General features: G+C 39.3%; 1 protein-coding gene across 4 annotated transcripts in view; it reads left to right on the top strand.

Annotated features, from left to right (window-relative positions):
* ARHGAP10 (Rho GTPase activating protein 10) overlaps positions 1–24,385 on the top strand; it is a 333,877-nt gene that overhangs the window by 147,658 nt on the left and 161,834 nt on the right. For all 4 annotated transcript variants that reach the window (XM_050790898.1, XM_050790899.1, XM_050790897.1 and 1 more), the window contains 2 exons: positions 1,245–1,339; positions 24,235–24,316. In XM_050790898.1, the coding sequence (XP_050646855.1) occupies positions 1,245–1,339; positions 24,235–24,316 (177 nt within the window). The remainder of the gene's footprint in view (positions 1–1,244; positions 1,340–24,234; positions 24,317–24,385) is intronic.

Below are 24,385 nucleotides of genomic sequence, written 5' to 3'. Positions count from 1 at the left end.
AAATGTGAAAATGTTCAGTAAGTATGTACTCACACTTCATATAGTTGTTCTTTTACTGAGCACCTGTATTTCTGCATTGCAAATTAAGTAAAGATAAATTCAGGGTGATTCACATAGGAAAGACAGAAATTGCCAAGATAAATGGTTCTAACTTTAGATTATCAAAATATTTAATCTAGGGTTATTGGTGTACTTTTAGATTGACCTGTATGGAATTACAATTTTTATAGGCCAAAAATAGTCACATATTGTCTGTGACATGTGGTATGACATAATATGAAATAAATTTTTACACTAAAAAAAGAGTACAGTAAGAGACTAACAGTATTCCAATATCTAAAAACTGTACTGTTAATCTACCTTTAAAGATTAACGTTTGGCCAGGCACAGTGGCTCATGTCTGTAATCCCAGCACTTTGGGAGGCCAAGGCGGGCAGATCACTTGAGGTCAGGAGTTCAAGACTGGCCTGGCCAACATGGTGAAATCCTGTCTCTACTAAAAATATAAAAATTAGCCAGTCATGGTGATGCACACCTGTAATCCCAGCTACTTGGGTGGCTGAGTCACAGAGTTGCTTAAACCCAGAGGCGGAACCACTCCAGCCTGGGCATTTAAAAAAAATGATTAAAAAAATAGAGGTTAGTTGCAACTGTGACAGAGCAAGACTGTCCAAAAAAAAAAAAAAAAAATGAACATTGGTATTGTCTGGCTTAACATTACCATAATCAGTAACGTCTAGAAAATCTTAAGAATCAAGAGAATGGCCGGGCATGGTGGCTCATGCCTATAATCCCAGCACTTTGGGAGGCCGAGGTGGGTGGATCATCTGAGGTCAGGAGATCGACACCAGCCTGACCAACATGGTGAAACCCTGTCTCTCTGAAAATACAAAAATTAGCCAGGTGTGGTGGTACATGCCTGTAATCCCAGCTACTCAGGAGGCCGAGGCAGGAGAATCACTTGAACCTGGGAGGTGGAGGTTGCAGTGAGCCAAGATTGTGCCACTGCACTCCAGCCTGGGCGATAGAGCGAGACTCCCTTCTCAAAAGAATCAGGAAAATGACAAAAATGTTAATATTTTAGATTCTAAATAGCATTTAAAAAGCCATTTTGAAAGAGGATAGGGTAAAGAGAAGGGACTTAAGATCTTGAACCTTGCTCCCCTGCTCTCCAGTATAGAATGGCTGAGTGTTGATATGCTTATCCTGTAGGTTTTGAGACTGTTCAAAATGATTATTTGCAGGGAGACGGAGAGGTGTTCTTTTTGAAAGAATGCACCAAGAGGCATACTGACTCCATTGACAGAAGGTTTTGTTTTGACATAGAAGCTGCTGATCGGTAAGTTATTGGAATCATTGGACATGGTGAAAGAGTCGTTTTAAAAAAATGATTAAAAAAATAGAGGTTACTTGCAACTGTGATTTCCATGGCCTGGGAAAATGTTACCTTGCTGTATTTCCAGGCTGTGTGTTCATTATAAGCCGTTTAGTCTTGGTCACCGGGTTTAGCTATGGGGTGATAGTTTCATCTTGATTTAGTTAGGAGTCATTCTAACCAGGGTTGTCACCTAAAAAATAACCTTGGAGGCCAGGTGCAGTGGGTACGCCTGTAATCCTAGCGCTTGGGGAGGCCTAGGTAGGCAGATCACCTGAGGTCAGGAGTTCAAGACCATCCTGGCCAACATGGTGAAATCCTGTCTCTACTAAAAATACAAAAATTAGCCAGGCGTGGCGGCGCACACCTGTAGTCCCAGCTACATGGGAGGCTGAGGCAGGAGAACCACTTGAACCCAGGGGGCAGGGGCTGCAGTGAGCCAAGATGGTGCCACTGTACTCCAGCCTGGGCGGACAGAGTGAGACTCCGTCTAAAAGGAAAAAAAAATTGCCTTGGAGCTTTTCATTGTTGATCCAAGCCTAATTTGTAGCATGAAGAGAACAATGGCAAGAGGAACTGGGTGACAAAGCTAAAAAGGGGTGATAGTAGCTAGCTATTAATGCAGAACAACATTCATTTGTACTTGTGGGAGTTTTCAGTGTCTACATCCTGTATGTGATGGAGGGTCTTAGGCAAACTCCTTCTGTTTATTCAAAGATGAATTATTTTTTTTCTTATTGTATGACTTCTAGTTATTTAGTTTTAAAAGAGTCTTTGCCAGAGAGGAAGAAGTAGAAGAGAAAGGTTTGTTTGTCATTATTACGACTTGTCTGGCATTAATTTCTACGTCCTCCAGTAGCATTAAGGAAAATCCTAGTGCACATAGAATATTTGCTTTTTAATGGCTGACAGTACAGTGATTCCTTGCCAGCCCTGGTTTTGGCAGTGATGGTTTTTAGATAAGGCTGTTCTATGTTTGTACAATAAAAGCTTATGAGATTTGTTAAAGCAAAAGCTCAGGTCAGAACCCAGGAATACAAAAGTAATTGATGCTGCTTCCTCTGTTAGATGATACAGTTGAGTCTCTGGGGGTAGTACAGAGAGGGAGGAGCAGTGCTTTTATAATAAATGAATTGAGGACCATTTATTACACATAAAAACAGGCCCTTAAGCACCATGATAATTTTGGCATTACTGTGAAAAGGATGAATGGTTAAATAAGCATTTTGCCAAGATAGGAAAAATATGGAAGAGAATGTCAGTGTAAAAGAGGTTGGATCTTGCTATGTTGCCCAGGCTGGTCTCAAAACTCCTGGACTCAAGCAATCCTCCCACCTTGGCCTCCCAAAGTCATAGGACTACAGGTGTGAGCCACCATGCCTGGCCTACATTTCAGGCCAATAAGAATTCTTCCAAACTTTAAATAGGGAATCAGTCAGCATAACACAAGTCGAGCATACATCTGTGTGCACACACCCATGGGTAGCACTGGATTCCTCTCTGAGTGCCACTGTCGTCAATGCTTCCGTGTTTTATCTCAGCTGTTTCCTTGCCATAGCTCTCTCAGGTAGTTGTCACTGTTTCCATTTTATGATGAGAAACTGGCCGGGCGCGGTGGCTCAAGCCTGTAATCCCAGCACTTTGGGAGGCCGAGACGGGCGGATCACGAGGTCGGGAGATCGAGACCATCCTGGCTAACACGGTGAAACCCCGTCTCTACTAAAAAAATACAAAAAACTAGCCGGGCGAGGTGGTGGGTGCCTGTAGTCCCAGCTACTCGGGAGGCTGAGGCAGGAGAATGGCGTGAACCCGGGAGGCGGAGCTTGCAGTGAGCTGAGATCCGGCCACTGCACTCCAGCCTGGGCGACAGAGCGAGACTGTCTCAAAAAAAAAAAAAAAAAAAAAAAAAAAAGAGAAACTGAGGCACAGAGCATTTGAGCAATTTCCCCAAGGTCACGTAGCTAGTGGTAGTTGAAGAGCTGAGATTTGAACCCCTGCATTCTCTACCTAGAGCCCCATATCTTACCTTTTTCTCTTTTCTTTCTTTCTTTTTTTTTTTTTTTTTTTTTTTTTTTTTTTTTTTTTTGGACGAGTCTCACTCTTTTTGCCCAGGCTGGAATGCAGTGGTGCAACCTCGGCTCACTGCAACCTCTGCCTCCCAGGTTCAAGTGATTCTTCTGCCTTAGCCTCCTGAGTAGCTGGGATTATAGGCGCACGTTACCACACCCGGCTAATTTTTGTATTTTTAGTAGAGACAGGGTTTCACTATGTTGGCCAGGCTGGTCTTGAACTCTTGACCTCAAGTGATCCACCCACCTCGGCCTCCCAAAGTGCTGGGATTACAGGCAAGAGCCACTGCGCCCAGCTTGAGCCCTACCTCTTAACCACTGTGCTATAAGCCTCTGCAGATCACCATATGGTCAGAATGTTTTCTAAATAATTGACAAAGATGTGTTAGCAGTGCTGTCTACTACAGAATATGTTAAGTGAGGTGAATCTGATTAGTTTTGAAAGCAGGGTACGTCTATAATGCAATTCAATCACTTTAATCATCCAAAGTATCTAGTTTTCTCTGAGACCTTGATCATCCCCATTTTTTTTTTTTTTTGTTAGCCATAATCCTTGCTATGATTGGAACTACTCTCCACCCCTCAAAGACATTGATGAGGGATTCCTATGGAGGTGCTTAACATATGAAGGATAACACCTGTAGGGAGACTCTTGGAACAGGGGAGGACTTTAGGTCGGTGATCTATTCTGGTGGTTTTCAAGTGCTTTATAGGGAGACCCTCTTTTCAAATAAAATTTCATGTTAATGCATATGTAAAGCAAAAAAAGTGGGTTCCCTTATTAAAGAAGCATAGGGGCCTGAATTCCCCCCCTTTTAGCTTCCCTCTTTTTTCTTGCAGAAGTCTCTAATTTACTTCCATTGAGGTCCACAGCTCCTTTCTGGGAACTCCTGGCAGGGGACCTAATCTAGTTTAGGTGGTTAAAGAAAGGCACACAGAGGATCTGACATGTAAATTCATAACTAAAGGGTTATCGGGAGTCAGCTGGGATTGAGATTCATGTGCCAGGTAGAGTGAATGTCGCATGTGGAGGCCTGGAGACAGGAGAGGGCGTGATGTATTTGAGACACCTAGCATCACTAGTGCAAGAGCCAGAGAGAATGGGAGAAGAGGCTTGAGATGGGGCAAGGGCCTGAACTTGAAGTGTTTGGACTTAATCCATTAAATAGTTTTAAGCAGGGCAGTAAGTGACAATTATATTTGTATTTCTCAAAGCTCATTCTGGCAGAGTAAGAAAGATGTGGAGGTGGCAAGAGTGGACAAGAGAAAGTCGTTTAAGGACAGGGTGAGAGGGCCAGGATTGGTGTGGTGGCAGTGGAGATGGAGCCAAGTAGGGTAGATCTTTGGGGATAAACGGGATGTTGCAGTTAGAGAGTGAAGGAGCGGGGAAGGTTTCTGGCTTGAGTAGCTAGAGGTACCATTTACTAAGGTGGGAAACAAAGTGGGGGCATAAGGATGGGGGAAGATAGTGAAATTAGTTTGGGTCATTGTATTAGTTAATTTTCATACTGCTATGAAGAAATACCCAAGACTGGGTCATTTATAAAGAAAAAGAGGTTTAATGGACTCACTGTTCCATATGGTTGGGGAGGCCTCATAATCATGGCAGAAGGTGAAAGAGGAGCAAAGGCACATCTTACATGGCAGCAGGCAAGAGAATGTGTGCAGGGAACTGCCCTTTATAAAAACCATTAGATCTCGTAAGACTTATTCACTGTCATGAGAACAGCATGGGAAAAACCCATTCCCATGATTCAGTTACCTCCCACCAGGTCCCTCCCACAACACATGGGGATTATGGGAGCTATAGTTCAAGATGAGACTTGGGTGGGGGCACAGCCAACCCGTATCAGTCATGTTGAGTTAGATTGCTGTGGGTCATTATGAAGAGAAACCTGGGAGGAAACTGGGTACAGAGCTTGGCGGCTGTGGCAGCATTTAATTGGTTATTCATGTTTGACCTCCTGAAACTCTCCATCCTTTTACTTCCCTGACAGTTAACTATTCTGGTTCTCCTCAGATCTCTTGGTCCTCTCCAGTTCAGCTGTTGCTCCTTTAAATGTTTCCATTTCCTATAGTTGTTTTTCTGTATCCATCCATTCTCATGGTTTCACACTGAAAGTATATCTCTCTGTAATATGTAGTTTTCTTACCTTTTTCTGTATTTTGTAGTGCTTCTAGAATCTTTAGCTCCTTAATCCTAAAATCTGAGATCTATAATGCTTCCAAATGCAAAACTTTTTTAGCACTGGCATAATGCCACAAGTGGAGAATTCGTACCTGACCTCATATGGTGGGTTGTAATCAGAACTTTGTTTCATGCACAAAATTATTAAAAATGTTGTACAAAGTTAACTACAGGCTACATGTATAAAGTGTATATGAAACATACATGAATTTCTTGTTGAGATTTGGTTTCCATTCCCAAGGTATCTATCTCATTTTGTAAGTGCAAATATTCTAAAATCCAAAAAAATCTGAAATCCAAAACCCTTCTGGTCACAGGCATTTTGGATAAAGGATACTCAACCTGTGCATTGCCAACTCTGCTCTTTTTACAATTCTTGGTAATTTCAGTATGACTTCAGGTGATCCTTTCAGTGCTTGGCATCTTGATTTGTTAAGTTCCTCTCCTTCAGTGACCTTATTCTTTACTGTACCTCAGCCGTTTTTTCCGGTGTTCATTCCTTAGACCTTGTCATTGCAAGGAACTGCAGTCCTCAGCAATCCGGATTGCAAGACTTTCTCTTTCTGATACCACCTTCTTTCCTAATAAGCACCCTTAGATTCCCCAGTTAAGCCCTACAGTCTATTGTTGTTCGTGCACTCACTTTCTTCCTTAACTGGTTGAAATTTCATAGTCACTCATCACAGTCCCTTTTTAATACCCTTCACTCCGCCGCTTCTTTCTTTCTTTATTTTGCTTGTTTGCACAATGCCAACTTACGATTCAGTTCTGCCTTCTCTCTTTCTAGAGTAGAGAAGCAAGTTCTACTGTATTCATGGGATCACTTCAGATACATGACCACTGTCCTCCAATAAGCTATTCATGGTAGCCACTGATCCTACTGTGTTTTCTTTTTCTTTTTTTTTTCTTTGAGTTGGAGTCTCTGTCACCCAGGCTGGAGTGCAGTGGCACCATCTCCGCTCACCTTAACCTCCGCCTCTCGGGTTCCAGCGATTCTTGTGCCTCAGACTCCTGAGTAGCTGGGACTACAGGTGTGTGCCACCATACCTGAGTAATTTTTGTGTTTTTAGTAGACGGAGTTTCACCTTGAACTCCTGAACTCAAGTGATCTGCCTGCCTCGGCCTCCCAAAGTGCTGGGATTACAGGCGTGAGTCACCCTGTCTGGCCCATACTGTGTTTCCTTAGTTCCTGTATACTCGCAGTTGAATATTTTTTATTTTCCTCTCTCTCTTAAGCTCTGACACTGCCTCCCTTTCCTGATGACTTTGTGTCCTATTTTGTTGTGAAAATAGAAGCTGTAACAAGAGCTCTTTCCTGCTGTAGACACCCACCTCCACCCTCAGTGCCCAGACACCCTGCCTTTCCTCCCTGCCTGTGGGAGCTGCCTGTGTTCCTGATGGAGGCCAACTCCTCTGTTCAGGTGTTTCCATTTCCTCTTCCCATCCTCTGTCCGCTGCTCCAGGATATTACTCAAGCAACTCTACTTTTTCTTTCTTGTTAACATTAGTTTTGCCTCCCGGCAGCATGTGAAATGCTCTTATTTCATTCATCTTAAAATACAAAAGCCACTACAGCCACCATCACCAATGAAACCACCCTTCCCTTTCATTTACTGCCCATTTTTTAACTCTTATAAACAGCAGCAATTCTTCAAAAAGCTGTTCTATTTATGGCCTCAAATTTCTTTCCTGGCCAGGTGTGGTGGCTCACGCCTGTAATCCCAGCACTTTGGGAGGCCGAGATGGGCGATCACCTGAGGTCAGGAGTGTAAGAGACAAGCCTGACCAATATGGTTAAACCCCATCTCTACTAAAAGTACAAAAATTAACTGGGTTTGGTGGTGGGCGCTTGTAGTCCCAGCTACTCAGGAGGCTGAGACATGAGAATTGCTTGAACCCGGGAGGTGGAGGTTGCAGTGAGCTGAGTTGGCACCACCGCACTCAAGGCTGGGTGACAGAGTGAGACTCCGTCTCAAAAAAAAAAAAATTTTTTTTTTCGTATTTCTTTCATCTTCTCTTTTGAAGTGTCTACTCAGGCCTTTGTCCTTTCTCTCCACTGTTGAGGTCATCAGTGGTCTCCCTGTTGCTGTACCTGGTGGTCGATTCCCAGTACTCATGGTCTTTTCCTCACGACATCCCTGACATGGCCCATCACTCTCTCCTCCATCACATGCTTGCTTCAAGGACAGCACACCTCCCTCTCACATCTCTGGCTTCTTCACTTTTTATACTCCTTTGCCAGTTCTTAATTTTCCAGATCCCTGGATGTTGGAGTTCTCTCGGGTTCAGCCCTTCATTGTTTTTGCTCTTCACTCACACTTTTTTATGACCTTGTCCAGCCTTACGACTTTATGTGCCATCCGTATGTTGGTAACTTGCAAATTTATTATCTCTACCTGGATCTTGTCCCTGACCTGTAGCTTCTTATATCCAGCTGCCTACTCAGTATTGCTTCCGGGGTGTCTAAAAGGCATTTCAAACAGTGTAGATGTGGGGAATGGTGGTGATTGTTCTTTGAAAGTTTTCCGGTAAGTCTTGGGAGTGGGAGGGGGGTAGTTACATTCCTCTAACGTGTTACATAGGTATATGAATTCATTCCTACCATATAGATACTAATATATAAATCTTTACTTTTTCTTAAAAGTTATACATACTTATTTTAAGTCTGAACTTTTTCTAAAGCTCCTTGGTTAACTTGGAAAATAATTTTCTTGGTGTGTTCATATTCTTTAGTCTAAAAGATCAAGCTGCTTTCTAAAAACAATGACAGACCCCCCCACCGCCTTTTAATGGTTTATTTCCTCATTTCTAAACAGAGAAACATCTATTCTGGTTTGCTGTTACTAGTAGATACTGTTTGGGGACCCTTAATTTCCTGCCATCCCCCACGATCTGTGTCTTAGTCTCGTGTGGAGCAAAATCTGCTGGCAGGAGGTGAATGTGCTTTGAGATCTGTAATTTTGGGGCTTTGAAAGCATTATTTAGTGAAAAATGTGAATGAGATAGGCTCTTCTCTTGTCTACTTTCCTGATTCCTAGGTAGAATCAGGAATTAGGGAATTATAAGTAATTTGTTCCTTGTCTATTAGATTATGAATTCCATGAGGGTAGGAACACTGTTTTACTTAGTGTTACTTGGTATCACAATACCACGTGTAATGCTTTATACATGGTGGACATTTATCAGATTTGTACGGGATTAAATGAAATTGAATTGTTGCTCAGAAGTGACTGAACTGTGATTAGATTCAATCAAGCAACTGTCAGTCAGCTGTCCTCTTCTTCTGCACCACACCGCTATACTGTGAGCTCTAGTGTCTTCATTCTGCTTCAAGAAAAATAAACCTAACTTGTTGTGGAGTGTGTGGGTATTATAAATGGATTTCTGCTGCAGTTTGTACAAGGTTCGTATTGGGTACCTTCTTTTTTCTTGAGATGGAGTTTTGCTCTCGTCACCCAGTGTGCAGTGCAATGGCATGATCTCGGTTCACTGCAACCCCTGCCTCCCAGGTTTGAGTGATTCTTTTGCCTCAGCCTCCCAGGTAGCTGAGATTACAGGCACACACCGCCACACCCAGCTAATTTTTGTATTTTTGCTAGAGATGGGGTTTCACTATATTGGCCAGGCTGGCCTTGAACTCCTGACCTCAGGTGATCTGCCCGCCTCTGCCTCCCAAAGTGCTGGGATTACGGGCATGATCCACCACACCTGGCCCTCTTATTGGGTACCTTCTTGTAGCAATTTTGCAGTTGATTGTATATGTCTAATATAAACATATTTTGTTGTCTTTACAAGTATCTGTTTTTGCTATTTTTTTATTTCCTGTGTTGAAAGAGCAGCCTGGTAGCATTTTGAAGTAGGTGATAGCACAGTGGAGCCGGGGCTTGCCTTTGATCTGTGTAGACATAAATCAAGAGCTTTTACTTACTTGTGGCATTATTTCAGATCAGATTTGGTTGCATATAACAGAAAAAGGCAAAATAAACTGGCTTAAATGGGGTTAAAGTTTATTTTTTCTCTTGTTTGGGAAGCCCAGAGGTTGCCAGATCATGGCTGATATAATCCTGATTTCTCTTGAGCATGGTTTAGTTTTATCGCCACTCGAGGCATGAGACAGAATGTGGCACTGTTCCATTTATCACATAGCACTGTCCTCTGGTTGTAGAGACATTTTCCAGTGGTTGCATAGACTACTTTTGCTCACAGGCTGGAATGGAGTTATGTGGTTACACCTAGTTGCAAGGGAGGCTTCTAAATCCCAAGGTTGGGAAATTGCTGTCTTTTGTTTTCAGAGGTCCATGTGTTGTTCTAGTACTTTACTATTACTGAGAACCAGTGGGAGAATGGCTAATGGAGGGTGGGGTGGAGCCCAGCTAGCTATTACTACTTTGATTATCAATGGTTAGATGGATGTGTGCTTCATTTTTTTCTCCCTCAATTTACCAAAAGGTTACTTTGAATTTTTCTCAGCTAAGAGACAGCATTTAAGGCCACAGATTTGAAAATCATGTCTGATAAGGGACTTGTTTCTAGAATAAAGAACCATTATAACTCAATAATATATAGACAAGTAACAATGAAATGGTCAAAAGACCTGAATTAGACATTTTTTCAGAGAAAATATACAAGTGGTTGCCTGGGTGCAGTGGCCCATACCTGTAATCCCAGCACTTTGGGAGGCCGAGGTGGGCGGATCGCCTGAGGTCGGTAGTTGGAAACCAGCCTGGCCAACATGGTGAAACCCCGTCTCTACTAAAAATACAAAAATTAGCTGGGTGCGGTGGTGGGTGCCTGTAATCCAAGCTACTCGGGAGGCTGAGGCAGGAGAATCACTTGAACCTGGGAGGCGGAAGTTGCAGTGAGCTGAGATCACGCCATTGGACTCCAGCCTGGGCAACAGAACGAGACTCCCATCTCAAAACAAACAAACAAACAAACAAAACACACAAGTGGCCAATAAACACATGAAAAATGCTTAATATTGTTAGCTGTTAGGGAAATGCAAGTCAAAACCACAATGAGATATCAGTTTATACCTACTGGGATGGCTATAAATAAAAAGCCAGGTAATAACAAGTACTGGCAAGAATGTAGAGAAATTGAAATCCTCATACACTGAGAGTGAGAATTTAAATGGAATGCTGCTTTGGAAAACAGTTTGGCAGTTCTTCAGAAAATGAAACAACATTGCTATCTGACCCAGAAATTCTGCTCCTAGCTATACATTCAAGATAATTGAAAGCATATGTTTACACAAAAACTTGTGCATGAATGTTGATAGACGCATTATTCATAATAGCCAAAAAGTAGAAACAACCCAAATATCTATTAAGAGATTAATGGCTAAATGTGGTATAGCCATATGATGAAAAATTAATACATGCTACTGTATGAATGACACTTGAGAACATAATGCTAAGTGAAAGAAGCCAGTCATAAACGGCCATGTATATATGATTCCATTTATATGAAATGTGCAGGACAGATACATCTATATAGATAGAGGGTAAATGGGTGATTATCTAGGTCTAGAGGTTTGGAAAGAAATGGGAAGAGATGGCTAATGGGTACAGGTTTTCTTTTTACTTCCTAGGGTGATAAAAATGTTCTAAAATTGATTTTGGTGATAGTTATGCAATTCTGTGGATATGTTACAAGCTGTTGAACTGTACATTGTCAGTGGGTAAGTTTTATGGTGTGACTTACATCTCAATAAAGCTATTTTAAACAATGGAACACAGCTGCAGATAAATACCATAGCTAAAAGAAGGGTCTTAAATCACTATAAACTATCACTGCATGACGTCAGCCACATTTCAGAGACCATGGGCTGTGAAATGATTAAGTCACTCATTTTTTTAGGTTGGAGACATTGTATTTTGTATGGATGTTTTTTCCATGGCAAGCTGTAGTCTGTCAGGAGGTGTAGCTTTCTTCCCTGAAGGGTGGAATATCACCCTTCCCCCGCCCCAACAATTGTGTTATATAACATGCTGTTAGCTTCGTTGGCATGCTTGCCACATGCCACTTTGTGCTGTGACCCCCCCACACATTTACTTGATAAATAATTATCCGTTCTGTGAAAGTTCTCCCACACATCGCATTCAGGCACTGCTTAAAGAAAATGCTTCCCGTTTTGCTCTCGTTAATCTGACATTTCAAATATTACATTTGGTTTCATTTTGCCTGGTTCCCATATCACTCTTGAAAGGATGGCAAGATGCTTCTGACTTGTAGAATTCACTTACTTGTATTTTTATGTTGAAGAAGAGAGGAGGAAATCACCTGTGTATCTGAAGCATTAGGTGTTTTAGAGTGATTTTATACCAGCAACTTTATTCAGCATCTGTTTGCATGATGCTGTACCGTTTATCACTTTAAAAGAGTGAGCTAAGAGCATGTTGCCTTCAGAAGCCCATGCAATTTGACTGAATATGAGAATGTTTATGTAACGCATTAATTGTACTAATATTTGTAAGCGTTTTATAGAGCCTCACATCCAGGCACCTAGACAATTGTTGACTGTTTTTGCCACTGAGGGATACAACAATAAACTAGAAACTAAAAGACTTGAAATTAAGGGAACTCATAGACCAGGAAGATTTAGAAGCAAATAACAGTTCAAAGGTCTAAGGTGCTGTGGGAGATGAGCAGCATGGGGGAGTGTGGGGTTGGCTGGGAGAGCTTACTGAAGAAAGTGATTTTTTAAACTGACTCTTGAAGATTAGGTAACCAGTTTGGCGACTCAGAGGAAGGGAGGCCCAAGGCAAAAAGGAATCACAGGAAGTATGAAGAACACATGTTGAGATAATCCTTTAAGTCAGAGGTTCTCAACTGTGGGTGATGTTGCTCCCAGGGGACATTGGGCAATATCTGGAGACACTGATATAATGTATTTTAACTGTGTGTTTTGGGGCTGGGGGTTAGAGGAGGGCAGGGAGTTGCTACAGACACCTGGAGGGTAGAGGACAGCTGTACTGTTGAACACCCTCCAGGGTACAGGGCAGGCTTCTGCAACAAAATATCATCTGGTCCAAAATGTCAGGAGTGCTACTGTTGAGAAGTCCTAGATTTAATGCATGTGATAAGATAGAGACCCCTGCAAATACTTGTGGAATTGAATGGAAGTAAACTTTTTTTTTTGAGATGGAGTCTCTCCCCGTCCCCTAGACTGGAATGCAATGGCATGATCTTGGCTCACTGCAACCTCTGCCATCCCAGGTTCTAGCGATTCTCCTGCCTCAGCCTCCTGAGTAGCTGGGATTACAGATGTGAGCCACTGAGCCCAGTTAATTTTTGTATTTTTAAATAGAGACGGAGTTTCACCATGTTGGTCAGGCTGGTCTCGAACTCCTGACCTCAGGTGATCCACCTGCCTCAGCCTCCCAAAGTGCTGGGATTACAGTCGTGAGCCACCACGCCCGGCAGGAAGTAAACTTTTAAAATGTAACTTTTTAAATGTAAATTTTTTTATGTAAGTGGAATTATACCTTTTATTGAAATATATATATATTTCAATATATATAGAAATACATTTCAATATATATACAAATATGTATTTCTATATATAGAAATATGTAGGTTTCAATAAATATAGAAATATATATTTCAATATAGAAATATATATATTTAAGTATATGTATTTCAATAAAAAGTAACCATAGCTTAGTTTGGTTATAGTATAAGCAATGAAGTAAAGCCAAATGGAAAGGGTTCTGTGTCTTGACTCTTCCGTGTGATTTGTTCAGTGATGATCAGTTATTCAGGAACTACCAAGATACCAGTGTAGAAAGAAGAGCAAAGAAAGTTATTTTAAAAGAATTTTAGTAGAACTTGCAGAACATGGAGTGGGTAGAATTAGAAACAGCATTTCTAGTATATAGGTATCTGTGTTTTTCATAGAATGTAAGAATTTTCCCTAAAGATGACATTGTTGATGGTGCTGTATTGAAAGACACGTTTTATATTGGCTCTGATATTAAATGGAAATCTGAATTGACATTAATATGGATTTATTTTTAAATTATATGCTGAAGGATATTGGAACGTGGGCCATAGAAAAATTTTTAACTTTTCTGAGTAAAGCCAGGATAAAATGTTTTGTACAAGAGTTTTTGTGGAGATACATTTTTATTAATCTTGCATAAATACTTTGGTGTGGGAGTGCTCAGGTATGGTATATGTATGTTTGACTTTTCAGGCAATTAAGGTTACAAAGTAATTTTACCCTTCCACCAGCAATGTATGAGAGTTCCATTTGCTCCACTTCCTTACTAACCTTTAGTTATGTTAATCTTTTTTATTTTAGCCAATTTTGACTAGTGATGTTGAGCACTTCTTCCTGTGCTTATTGGCCATTTATGTTAATTCTGTCATGAAGTGTCTATTAAAATCTTTTGCCCATTTAAAAATTGTGTTGTTGGTCTTTTTGTTATTGAATTGTAGGAATTCTTTAGAAACAAATCATTTACCACATATAATGTGAATATTTTCTCTGATCTGTGGCTTGCCTATTTTTTTTCTTCAGTGTCTTTTGATGAGAACATGTTAACTTGAATTTATCAGTTTAAAAAATTTTATTAGGGTTTTTTGCATCAAGATTTTTTTTTTTTTTTTACTCTGAGGTTTTGAATAAATTTCCCCATGTTTTCTTATAAAAGCTTTATAATTAGTCCATGACTCATGAAGATTTTTGGGGGATGTATGGTGTGAGACATGAGGGTTGAGGTTTATTTATTTTTTCCACAGGTAAATAGCCAGTATTTACATCACCTTTTATTGATAAAGACTTTCCTCTCATTTAATTGTTTTGGCATCTTTCTAAAAAATCACTTGACTGTGCATCTGTAGGTCTATTTCTAGATTATTCTGTTGCATCTCTTTGTTCTTTTGCCAGTAACACACTTACCTTGATTATTGTATCATTAGTCAGGTGGTACAAGTCCTCTGTTCTTTGTAAAACAATTTTGGCTACTGTAGGTCCTTGGTGTTTCTATATAAATTTTAGAATTAATTTATTTTTACAAGAAAACACGTAAACCCATAGGTCAATATTGTGAATACAGAACCTTATAGTTCATGAACTTGATTTTCTGTTTATTTAGATTTTCCATTTATCCCAGTAATGTTTTACAGTTTTCAGCATAGAAGTCGTGGGCATTTTTTTTTTTGGTGTTAAATTTTCCTGAATATTTTATGTTTCTGCATGATAATTTAAAATGATATTTGTTTTACCTTTAATTTCCAACTGTTCACTATTAGCATGTAGAAACACACTTGGTTTTTGTATCTTACAATATTGCTAAGTGCACTTATTAGTTCTATTAGTTCTGGCAGTTTCTTTAGGATTTTTAAATGTACACAGTGCTTTTCTTTTTTTTTTTTTGTACATGATAAAAACAGCATTAGGGCCAGGCATGGTGGTTGACACCTGTAATCCCAGCACTTTAGGAAGCTGAGGCAGGAAGATCACTTGAGCTCAGGGTTAGAGACCAACCTGGGCAATATGATGAGGTAATGAGACTTTGTCTCTTTAAAAAAAGAAAAAAAAATTAGCCAGGTATGGTGGTGTGTGCATGTAGTCCCAGCTACTCAGGAGGCTGAGATGGGAAGACAGCTTGAGCCCAGGAGGTTCAAACCTGCAGTGATCCATAATCGTGTCACTGTACTCCAGCCTGGGCAACAGAGCGAGACCCTGTCTCAAAAAAAAGACAGCTTGATTTCTTCCTTTCCGATCTGTGTGCTTTTTAGTTTTTTTACTTGCCTGTCTACACTGCCTGAGATTGCCTGTAAAATGTTTGACAGAAGTGGTGTTATTGACCATCTTACCTTGTTCCTGATCTTATTAGGAAAAGTGTTCATTATTTTACTTTAAAGTGTGACATTAGCTGAAAATTGCTTGTAGATGTCCTTTTCATTTTGAGGAAGTTTTTATTCCCAGTTTTAAGCATGAATTGGTTGGAATTTTGACAAAATGTTTCTCAGTGTCTATTGAAATCATTAAATATGTTTCTTTAATCTTTGGATATATATTACACTGAATTTTGTAAGTTTACCTCACATTCCTGAGATTAAACTCTACTTAGTCATGATGTACTAGCTTTTTGTACACTGCTTCATCCATTTTGCTAGTATTCGGTTAAGGATTTTTACATTATGTTCATGAGAGATATGTGTGTTATGATCTTCATTTTTAGTGTCCTTGTCTAATTTTGGTACCAAAGTTTACGATGGCTACAGAAGAGTTGGGAAGTTTTCCCTTCACTATTTTTTCGTAAGTGTGTCATATTGGTATTAAGTGTTTGAGGTAATTCACCTGTGAAGCCATCTTTGCCTAGAGTTTTCTTTGTGAGAAGTTTAAAAATTTTTAATTCATTTTATTTAGAGGATATAATGATATTCAGATTTCCTGTTTTTCTTGGGTTTTGATAAATTGTGGTTTTCAAGGAATTTATTTTCTCTAAGTTGTTGACTTTATTGGCATAAATGTCATATCAACTTGTTGCTGTCATACCTATAGGATTTATGATGGTAACTCTTGTGCTTGGTACGGATTTTTGTTTCATATTTTCTTGATAGAGGTTTATCAATTTTGCTAATATTTTCCAAGAATCCATATTATCTACTTTTTATTTTATTCATTTCTGAATTTCTTTTTTTTAAACTTTGCATTTAATTTGTTTTTCTTTTCATTCCCTAAGTTAGCACATATCATTAATTTTACACCTTATTTTTGAGGTGGGCATTTGAATCCATACATTTTCTAAGGACTATTTCAGCTTGCATTCCACAAATTTTGATTTGCTTTTATTACAATTCAGTTAAAAATAATTTATTTCCTTATGTGATTAGGCTATAGATTGAAAACATGTGGTATTTAGAAGTGTGTTTTAAAAATTCCAAATGGTTGGAGATATTCCACATGTCATATTATTGCTTTTTTTATACTTAAGTACTCTTGGTCAGAGAAAACACAGTTTATATTCTATCAATATGTATCGAATATTGAAAGGATTTTTTTGCATGTGTGCCTATTGTCTTAATGACCCTTTTATGAAATATCTCTCTGTGCTAATAATTACCTTGAAGTCTACCTTCTAATAGTAATATAGCTACACTTGCTTTCTTATGCTGTTTGTACAGCATATCTTTTTTCATCCTTTTCCTTTTATCTGATTCTTTATGTTTAAACTTTTTTTGTAAACAGCTTATAGAGTTCTGTTTTTAAAAATTATGTTAGCCATTGCTTTTTAATCAGAGTTTTAGTTTATATGTAATAATTATTTTATTATTATTATTATTTTTTAGAGATGGGGTTTTGCTATGTTGCCCAGACTGGTCTTGAACTCCTGACTTGAAGCCATCTTCCTTCCTTGGCTTCCTAAAGTGTTGGGATTACAGGCATGAGCCACTATGCCCAGCTGATCCATATATAACTTTTGATATGTATGGGCTTAAATCTGCCATCTTGATTTTGATTTCTAGTTTCCATGTTTGCTTTCTTTCGTTTTTTGCTGTTGCCTTTTCTATTGATTTTTAGTTAGGCCTTTTAGTGTATTTTTCAGATAGTGTCTCAGAGTATAACATGCATTTAAAAATAATCATAGTATCTGCCTTCTCAAAAATAAAGACCCTTAGAACAGTGGACGACTTCCAATCATCCTTTTGCTGTCTGTGCTCTTGTTATTATCTATTCTAATTCTACATACACTATGAATGTGGGAACTACATAGTATTTGAACTACATATGTTATGAAGTAATTATACATGACTACTTTTACTTGATGAAATCAATAATCAGTGGTCTTTTAAAGAAATTTACTGTTTATTTACATACGGGTATATGCGTACATATGGGTGCAACTGTTTTGACCAGATTTTTTTTTTTTTTTTTTTTTTTTTGAGACGGAGTCTTGCTTATATTTGTCCTTTCTGGTTTTCTTTATTCTTTTTTGCAAAACTGGATTTTTATTTTGTTGCATTAGGCTGCCTTTAGTTTGAGCATTTCTTATGATGCAGGTCTGCTAGAGAAGACTTCTTTCCTGTTTTGTCTGTGTGAAAATGTCTTGTATATTGCCTTCATTTTTGATGGATATAGAATTATTTTCATAGATTTCCCCTTATACATTTTAAAGAAGTCATTTCATTGTCTTCAGGCTTCCATTTATTTTCTGATGATAAGTTATCCATTTTTCTTACCAGTCTCTCTTCTCTCCTCTGTCGTCTTTTTCTCTTGCTGCTTTCAGGATTTCTTTTTAAATAATTTTAAGTTGTTGTTTTTTTTTTTTTTTTTTGCCTTGCCCAGGGTTCCATTGAGGTTCTTGGATGTGTAGGTTTGATATTTCTTACTACCAGGTTTAGAAAATCTTAGTCATTATCTCTTCAAATGTTTCCTCCATTTTCTGTTTATTTTTTGGGATTCGAATTAACTTAACGTTAGAGCATTTGATGCTGCCCCTGGAGATTTCAGATTCTCTGTTTCAGTTTTCCCACCTGATTTCCATTTGTGTGTGTTTGGATCATTTCTCTTGACCCATCTTCAAAACCATTCAGTAAGTCTCTAGGAACTTTCAAACTTTCCCACATCTTCCTGTCTTCTTCTGAGCCCTCCAAACTGTTTCACCCTCTGCCTAGCTTATCTTTAGAGAGAAAGAGAGATAGGGGTGGGGTGGGGTGGGTTGGGGAACCGCCAAACACTTTTAAACCACCAGATCTGGTGAGAACTCACTATCAGGAGAGCAGCATGGGGGAAACCACTCCCGTAATTGGATCACCTTACAACAGATCCCTTCCTCGACATATGGGGATTACAATTCAAGAAACACTCCAGGCAGGCCATGCCATCTCTGAGTAGGACACAGACTAGGTGGATATGAGCAGCCCCTCAGATCCACCACAGGGCGGTCTCTCGGTCCTGCTCTCAGACTTCCTCATGAGCACTTGGGATCCCACAGACAAGAGTCGGAGGGCGGGTTCAGACTCACTTTGTGTCTAGGACTCCTAGGAATTCTAAACCATCACACCAGCCTATGTTCTACCTTTAAAATTTTGTTAAAATTCCACTGTTTTGTCTGTGATGATTTCCTGTTTGTCTTGCTGCTCCACCATGGATGAAAGCAGCTGGGGTGTGTGTGGGGGGGTGTGTGTGTGTGTGTGTGTGTGTGTCTGTCTGTGTGTGTCTGTGTGTGTGTGTGTCTGTGCCTATGCGCCTGTGTCTCTGTGTCTTTGTATTCTGTCCAGGGAATGGTTTGTCACTCTTTGGATTTTCATTCATTAGGTCTTTTTTACATCTTTGCTCTTAAATGAGTTTTTGTAAAACAGTGATTTTATAGGTTCTCCATCTTGTTCTTACTGGTAGAGTGGGAATGATGTTCTCTCATAATTTTTTTACATTCCAGATGGGAGCAACAGTTCTCTAATGATTAATAGCTTGAAATCACTTTCATTGGAATATATAATCTTCTGACTGTCATTGCTCATGTGCTCTGTTTGAAACTTTTTTTTTGGTGGACAGAAGAAAGAAGTTACTATAAAGGCTTGACCTTGAGTAAAACTAGTCAACATGCTTTTGTTATCTCTGGAAAAAATGCATGATTCATAGATTTATACTTTGTTTTTTTCCCAGAAACCCTATGAGAAACTGATTACATTTCTATAACTTTAAAAACTTTTTTTTGGCTTCAGCAGTTTCCCCTTCTCATAATAAAATGTAGGGCAGAACTTGTTACATGCTGGTTTGGTTTTTTTCTTTTTCCTTTTCAACATTCCTCTTAGGAAAGCAATAGAATATTCCTGATTGTTACCATTATAAGTTTTGGTACCTGCTTCTTTGTTTATTCACTTAATAGCTCCTCTATTTACAATAATGTCTCCTTAGACTTGTGAATGTTTCTCTCTGCTTTTTTCTTTGTGTATTTTCCAAATTTATAAGCTCAGTAATCTGTCACTTACAACACAAGGGTAAAACCTGTCTCCTACATGGTTTGATAGAGCTATAGAACATGCAGTTGAAAGAGACTTAAACAGATATGGAGTGAAATGTAGAATACAGATAATAGGCAGTTTCTTATGCTTGGGCTCAGGGTAGTGCCTGATTGGTAATAGCATGTATTTGTATTTGCATTTTTTTGAATGAATGAATGAAAGAAAGAGGTTGAGATGCTGATTTATGATCTTAAGTTCTTTTATTCTTAGGAATTCTTTTAGAAAGAATTTATGAATTTAAGAACTTGTTTGTTTCTTCAGATTCCAATTCCCAAACTTACGTACTACAGATAATAAGTAGGGTTTTAGATAAAGATTATCCTGGCAGCTTGCCCCTTTTCACCTGGTTTGTTTTTTTCCTTCACAAAATTTATACTTTTGCCTTTGTATTCATCAGGAATCAGTTCTGATTTGCTGTGTGTGATGAGTTATCCAGAGCTTAAAATGGTATCTGGAAGTCAGTAGGTACTCAGATTGTAGTTTGGTTGAAATGAATTATTAGGTGAGTAAGAAAATGGCAGTGTTCTCAGATGAACCGGTATAATCCATTGCAGCAATATGGTTCCAACAACCCCCAATCAGAACTTTCTCAGTTCTAATTCTTGCTCTAATGGAGTCACTAATGTTGTCTTAGCTTCTCCATCAAACGAATATATGATTGGTATTTTTTCCCTCCTTCCTTCCTTTCCACACTTCTCTATCTATAAATAAATTAAAAACAACAACAACAACAACAAAAAACTGCCTTGAGACAGGTTCTTGTTATTTTGCCCAGGCTGGTCTCAAACTCCTGGGTTCAAGCAATCCTCCTGCCTCAGCTTCCCAAAGTTTGTTTTTTATTTAAATGTGAATAATCCAATATACTTTGTAAAGTTTTCTGTTCTTTACTATTCTGAGATTTCACCGTAAATCCTTTACATCCATTAAATTTTATTAATAAAATATGTCCTTTGTTTCCAAAACTACAGAATTTTTATGTTTTGGTTTAACAGTGTGATGCTGTTGATTCTGCAGTTTGAAATGTGTCTAGTGTTTCTCAAAGTCTCGTTCTTTCTTGGTGATGTCCTAGCAATTGATTATTAGAAAAGAAAAACTTGAGAAATTCGAAATGGTTGAAACATGTTCTAGCACACGTTTTATTTTTCCAACGCTAATGCTTTAGAGGCAGGGAGTCAGTAAATAGAAAATGAATATGAGCAGTCTTTGTGAGAGGATGGGAACCCAGCCTTACCTAATACTGGTGGCTGATCCCTTTAATGTAAAAGTAATGCGTTGCAAGTGTGAAGTGTTCTGAAGAATGTGTAGTGTGATGAGTTAATTCTCAATAGTGGAACTGTTTTGAGTTATTGTTACATTATTTGCCAGAATATAAACAAAGGGAATTCTTTCCTTGTGGATGATCCATTTCTACTTAATCTCTCATCTTTCAACAAATTGTTCTCTGCTGCCTTCCACAAAGGGCTGTGTGGCTCAAGTTTGAATCATTGTGCTTGGAGGCAAGACATATAATAATACTTTACTTTTTATGCTTCTTTGGATTTTTATCAGAAATAATATGGCTGTTTGATCTGAAGCATGATACTTGGTTTTTCCCTTACTTCAGTATTTATACTTCTAGTCATAACGCTTTAAGCCCTTCATCATTCAACAGTTATTTCTGTGTTTTAGGTTACTAGAATCAGTCATTCTTCTTCCTGTCCAGCATCTCTATTTGCTGCTGTATGTGTCACTGGTGAAGAATATACAACCATCTATCTTGAGTTAGTATTATTTTTCCTCCACATATGAGCATCAGTGGAAAACTTTAGGGGAAAACACAAAGGAACTAGAGAGGACAAGGAATTTCCTGAGACTCATGGTCTGACTTTGAGAGTGTATTAGGTCCTTACTTGCTACATTGGTTCATGGTTGTCACTGATTTCCTTTACTAGTTACTGATGGTATATTGTAGTTGACCTGTCTTCTATTTGTTATTCTTGGAGCAACAGCTTTCATACTTATCATTTTGTTGCCCATGGCATGGAGAAGCACTTCTGGAATATTTCCCGAGCACCTTCATTGTTTCTTTTTTCATTTTTGCCATTCTGTGTCATCCTTTTAGTCTTTTAATATTTTTTTTTACAGTCAAGTCTTACCTATCTTCAGTCCATTCTCCACCCAGCAACCAGACTGTTCATGTACAATTTTAACCTGATCTGGCTATTCCCCTACTAAAAACCTTTGGTGGCACTTAGGATAAATTAAATCCTTAGCATGGTGTATTAGTTCATTTTCACACTGCTACAAGAACTGCCTGAGATTGGGCATTTTATAAAGAAAAGACGTTTAGGCCGGGTGTGGTGGCTCAAGCCTGTAATCCTAACACTTTAGGAGGCCTAGGCAGGCCGATCACCTTGTCAGGAGTGACCTGGTCAGGAGTTTGAGACCAGCCTGGCCAACATGGAGAAACGTGTTTCTACTAAAAATAGAAAAACTAGCTGGGCGTAGTGGCTGGGCACCTGTAATCCCAGTTACTCAGACACTGAGGTAGGAGAATTGCTTGAACCTGGGAGGCGGAGGTTGCAGTAAGCCGAGATTGTGCCACTGTACTCCAGTCTGGGAGACAGAGCGAAACTCCATCTCAAAAATAAAGAAGGGAACGGGAAGGGAGGTTTAACTGACTTAGTTTTGCAGGGTGTACAGAAACAGGAGGCATGGGTAGGGAGGCATCAGGAAACTTACAATCATGGCAGAAGGCAAAGGGGAAGCCGGCATGTCTCACGTGGCCAGATCAGGAGGAAGCAGGGTGGTGGGGAGTGGGGGGTGCTATATACTTTCCAACAACAAGATCTTGTGAGAACTCTGTCATGAAAACAAGAAGGGGGAGGTCTACTCCTATGATTCTGTCACCTCCCACCAGGCCCCTGCTCCAACTTTGGGAATTGCAAATGCTACATGAGATTTGGGTGGGGACACAGAGCCAAAGCATCCCACATGGCCAGGGAGGCCCTGTGTGGCCGGACTCCAGCCTGCCTCCGCAGCTTTCTCTTGTGCCAGTCTCCAGCAGGCTCATGGTGCCAGTGAGCAGGGGATCTTAACTCCTCCAGAGTGTGCTTTTGGTCTCCTATGCACCTTCTTGGCTTAGAGGACAACTCTGCATTCAAAAAAAACTTTTCTGAGGACAACTTTTTAAAGAGTCGTTTTCAGTTCACAGTCAAACGAGGAAGATAGAGATTTTCCTTATTCCCCCCTGACTCTCACGCATGCATAGCCTTCCCCATTATCAACACCCCCACCAGAATGCTGCATTTGTTAGAATTGAGGAATCTGCCTTGACATACCATAATCACCCAAAATTCATAGTTTACATTAGGGCTCACTCTTGGGTTGTACATTCTGTGGGTTTGCCCAAATGTATACTTAATGTATCCCCCATTCTAGTATCATACAGAAGATTTCACTGTCCTAAAAAGCTTGTGCTCCACCTGTTCATCCCTTTCCCTCCAGTCCCTGGCAACCAGTGATCTTTTTACTGTTTCTGTAGTTTGACCTTTTCCAGAGTGTCATCTACTTGAATCGCAAAGTATGTAGACTTTTCAGATAGGCTTCTTTCACTGAGTGGCATACATTTAAGCTCCCTCCATATCTTTTCATGGCTCGGTAGCTCATTTCTTTTTAGCACTGAGTGATACTCCATCGTCAGGATGTACTACAGTTTTATTCATTCACCTAGTGAGGACATCTTGGCTCCTTCAAAGTTTTGGCAGTTGTGAGTCAAACAAAATTTGGTAGTTGTGAATAAACATCCATGTGCAGGTTCTCGTGTAGACATAGTTTTCAACTCCTTTAGGTAACTACCAAGGAATGTGACTGCTGTGTCCTACAGTAAGAGTATTTTTACTTTTGTAAGAAACAACCAGACTTTGAAAGTGTACCATTTTGCATTGCCACCAGCAGTGAATAAGAGTGCCTGTTGCTCCACATCCTCTTCAACATTTGGTGGTGTCAGTGTTTTGGATTTTGGCTATTCTAATGAGTAGTATTCAAATTGTATTTCATTTTAATTTGCCTTTCCTTGATGACATCTGATAGCGTACATCTTTTCTTAATGCTTCTCTGCCATTTGTGTATTCATATGTATATTCCATGTGACCCAATAATTCCATTTCTTGATATATACCCAAAAGAATTGAAAGCAGGGGCCTAAACAGGTATTTGTACATCCATGTTCATAGCAGCACTGTTTGCAACTGGCAAAAGGTGGAAGGAACCCAGGTGTCTCCAGATGTTATGAATGGATGAGAAAAATGTGGTATATACACACACAATGGAATATTAGGCTTTTATTTAGTAATTGAAAGTTACTGTTCAACGGGTACAGAGTTTCAGTTTTGCAAGATGAAAAAAGTTCTGTTAATGGATGGTGGTGATGGTTATGTAACATTGTGAACATATTTAATGCCACTGAACTCTACACTTAAAAATGGTTAAGATGATAAACTTTAGGTTACATGTATTTTACCACAGTTAAAAGTAAAAAATAAATAAATAAAAACAAAAACTTACCACAGTTAAATCTTAGGAAAAACTTGCCTTTTAGTGGCCAAGTGGTAACCTGATCTGTTACTGGTGTCTTTCAGGCCTGGCGTTTCCTTGACCATGCAGGCATTTTCTGAAGAGGAAAGGAAGCAGTGGTTGGAAGCTCTGGGTGGAAAGGAAGCTGTAAGAATAATCAATGGTTGAGTTTTATTTCAAAGCCTTTAGAGTTGACTTGCATTCATTTTTATGTTA

The sequence above is a fragment of the Macaca thibetana genome, chromosome 5, assembly GCF_024542745.1.
Source record: "Macaca thibetana thibetana isolate TM-01 chromosome 5, ASM2454274v1, whole genome shotgun sequence".
Lineage (NCBI taxonomy): Eukaryota > Metazoa > Chordata > Mammalia > Primates > Cercopithecidae > Macaca > Macaca thibetana.
This window is presented reverse-complemented; position numbering and strand designations above follow the sequence as displayed.